The following is a 3,009-nucleotide window of genomic DNA, read 5'->3' as shown; positions in this document are numbered from 1 at the left end:
AAAAGCTGTTACATTGTAAAGTGGTTATCCCACTGGCTATAAGGTGAATGCACCAATTTGTAAGTCGCTCTGGATAAGAGCGTCTGCTAAATGACGTAAATGTAAAAAGCGAGTCGGCGAATTCGTAACGTTTTAATCGATTTTCTGAATCGATTTTCTGACCGATGCATGTTACATTTGGATGGGTTTGGGGTCCGCGGACCGATGCGGTCTTATCTTAAACATTTTTGAATCAGGGACTGATGCGTATCAGTGAAATCATCCCTAGTGTGTGTGACTCACGCTGACGTTATAGCCCGGTATCTCTCCTGACCAGCCGTGTCCCAGATCTGAGCCTTAACCGTCTTGCCGTCCACCTGGATACTGCGGGTGGCAAACTCCACGCCGATGGTGCTCTTACTCTCCAGGTTAAACTCATTCCGGGTGAACCGAGACAATAGGTTACTCTTCCCCACACCAGAGTCTCCGATCAACACCACTGGGACAGAGACAAAGAGACAGGTTAGAGTCAATTCAAATGCAATACAAACTTTATTGATCCCCTCAGGCACAATCATTGTTAGATTACAAATATCAATATCAAACTCCTCTACATATAAAAGTACCAGTCAAAAGTTGACACACCTATTCATTCAAGGGTTTTTCTTTATTTTTACTATTTTCTACATTGTAGAATAATAGTGAAGACATCAAAACGATGAAATAACACATAATGAAACATGTAGTAACCCAAAAAAGTGTTTAAAATGCAGTCACAAAAACCTTTTTTGGTTACTACATGATTCCATATGTGTTATTTCATCGTTTTGATGTCTTCACTATTATTCTACAATGTAGAAAATAGTAAAAAAATAAAGAAAAACCCTTGAATGAGTAGGTGTGTCCAAACGTTTGACTGGTACTGTACATACAGGCAGCATACAATGAGGTGATACAATCCATCCCAATAAATACACTGTTCGAAAACAATGTGCTTTGTGAAGATTGCCATCATATGCTAACTAATACCAAGAAGGAGCCCATTCATTACGACGTGGAATAGGAAGCTCTTCTACAGTGTCCCCGAGGCTGGTGCAGAGCAGAGGTCCTCAGATCCAGACCTGGGCTAATGTAATGTCATCGTTAGTTTCATACTCGGCAGCAGCAGAACAGGCACTGAACTGAGGTCTAACTCTGTTAGCTGGAAACATCCCCATGTGTCATAAGGGTGGTTCTATTACTCCTGTTCTCAACAATGACCAACAATGTTTACACACTGGTTCCAGCTAGTTATAGGCTACCCTGAAGCCTTGATGAATAAGGTGTGTTTCTGTTGGGCTATACGTGAGGAACACCTGTCATACAAGAAGTGGGTAATAAATACAGCCTGTAGCTATATCCCCATTTCCATGGTTTGCGACTACGGATATACGGTCACACATTCCTCTGTGCTTGACATCTCAACTTGAATCCTCAGTCGATAACATGGTCTGACTAGACATCAAGTGGGCCTAGCCTATAATCCAGGTTTAAAAAAAACAACATAAAAACGTCTAAATTCAGTGGTATGCCATTCTCGTGCTTGAGATCATAAATGCTCAATATAATGCTCAGTCACATTCCTCGGGCGAGGAAAGGCCATGGCCTATGTTCCTAGTAGTTACTCCACAATGGGAAGAACCCATTTTATCAGATGTCGTTATGATGATGAGCATGTTGTGTTTGAAGCCACTGTCTTTCACAAGCAGGATTAGGGTAAGATATCTAGCGCTAATTAGCTAGCTACCTAACGTGGTAGTTATGTAGACATGTCTTCTGTAAGAAAACATTTAAACGAATGACATCACATAACGTTATTAAGGTAGCTGGGGCATCCAGCTATGGTTTCAGTAACTAAGTTATGTGGTCATTTGACCAAGTAGCTGAGGATGTTTATTTCCTGACGGTACCGCACTGAAATTGAGGACTTTAGTTAGCTAGCTAGCCAACAAATTAAAGACAAATGATCAACGGCTGTTAGTTAGCATTATTAAGGAACAAAGACAATAGCCCAATATATAATACAATAATATCCAAACGCACTCATTTTAGTTCATAAGATATCAAGCTGACGTTAACTTTTTGCTGCGAATGTGTAGCTAGCTAGCGGCTAACTAGATTAGCATCGAGCCCTACCGAAGCCTAGCGACCACCAGTACTAGCTAGCCTGGCGACTATAAAACCAAGATGAAGTTACATTTTTATGGACAGGTGACGTTAGGTCTGATTTAGCATAGATGTACCTTTAAACAAGTAATCGTACTCGTCATCTCTGTTCCCCATCCTGAATCAAAAATGAATGCGAGGTTCGATCCCAATTGGCACCTTTCTTTTCCTATCGTTGCTCGGTCCTATCCTGCCTGGCACTGCAATGCAACGGTTTCTGCTGCACCTCGAGTCTAGTAGTTAACAAGCTAGTTAGCGTTCAACCGCTATAAAACGCCCACTTCCGGATCGAGCGTTTGGTATTTTAAAACACGACTTACTTTCTTTGATGCTAAACGAAATACATTTACTGAATACATTGATACGTTATGTCAAAAAGGTGCTTCTTCTTGACAGCCAGCTAGTCATAGGACAATAAGGAGAACGAATCGGTGCAATACATACTAATACGTTACGTGTCTCTTCATGATGTGTGGTTCTATGGTGTAATGGTTAGCACTCAGGACTCTGAATCCTGCGATCCGAGTTCAAATCTCGGTAGGACCTGAATTTTTTTTCAGGTGAGTCAAAACAGTGGCACACTTCTCGATTATGAGGAGTAGATGGAATATTAAGTTTTAAATGGCAGTCTGCAGTTGCTGCATCCATTTATTTTTGTATTTATCAATTCATATGTACCCATTGACTAACTGGTTGTAGTTATACACGTGCCGCGTTTAACGAATCCGCTAGTCGGACAATATGCTCCCGAGTGGCGCAGTGGTCTAATCCAGGCTCTGTCGCAGCCGGCCGTGACCGGGAGACCCATGGGGCAGCGCACAATTG

The 3,009-nt window shown here is 41.8% G+C and overlaps 1 protein-coding gene across 1 annotated transcript; it reads right to left on the bottom strand.

Annotated features, from left to right (window-relative positions):
• Nucleotides 1-278: 278 nt before the first annotated feature.
• On the bottom strand, nucleotides 279-2,503 carry LOC311116631 (ras-related protein Rab-11A-like; the record flags this gene model as incomplete). Its single annotated transcript, XM_084191689.1, has 2 exons — nucleotides 2,262-2,503; nucleotides 279-478 (listed from the first exon to the last, which is right to left on the bottom strand). The coding sequence occupies exons 1-2, from the start codon at nucleotides 2,299-2,301 to the stop codon at nucleotides 279-281; spliced, it is 240 nt and encodes a 79-aa protein (XP_084047815.1). The 5' UTR covers nucleotides 2,302-2,503.
• Nucleotides 2,504-3,009: the final 506 nt, after the last annotated feature.

This window comes from Coregonus lavaretus (assembly GCF_964263955.1).
Source record: "Coregonus lavaretus genome assembly, contig: HAP1_SCAFFOLD_3355, whole genome shotgun sequence".
In the NCBI taxonomy this organism is placed as follows: Eukaryota; Metazoa; Chordata; class Actinopteri; order Salmoniformes; family Salmonidae; genus Coregonus; species Coregonus lavaretus.
The sequence above is the reverse complement of the archived record's forward strand: the minus strand, read 5'-3'. Positions and strand labels throughout refer to the sequence as shown.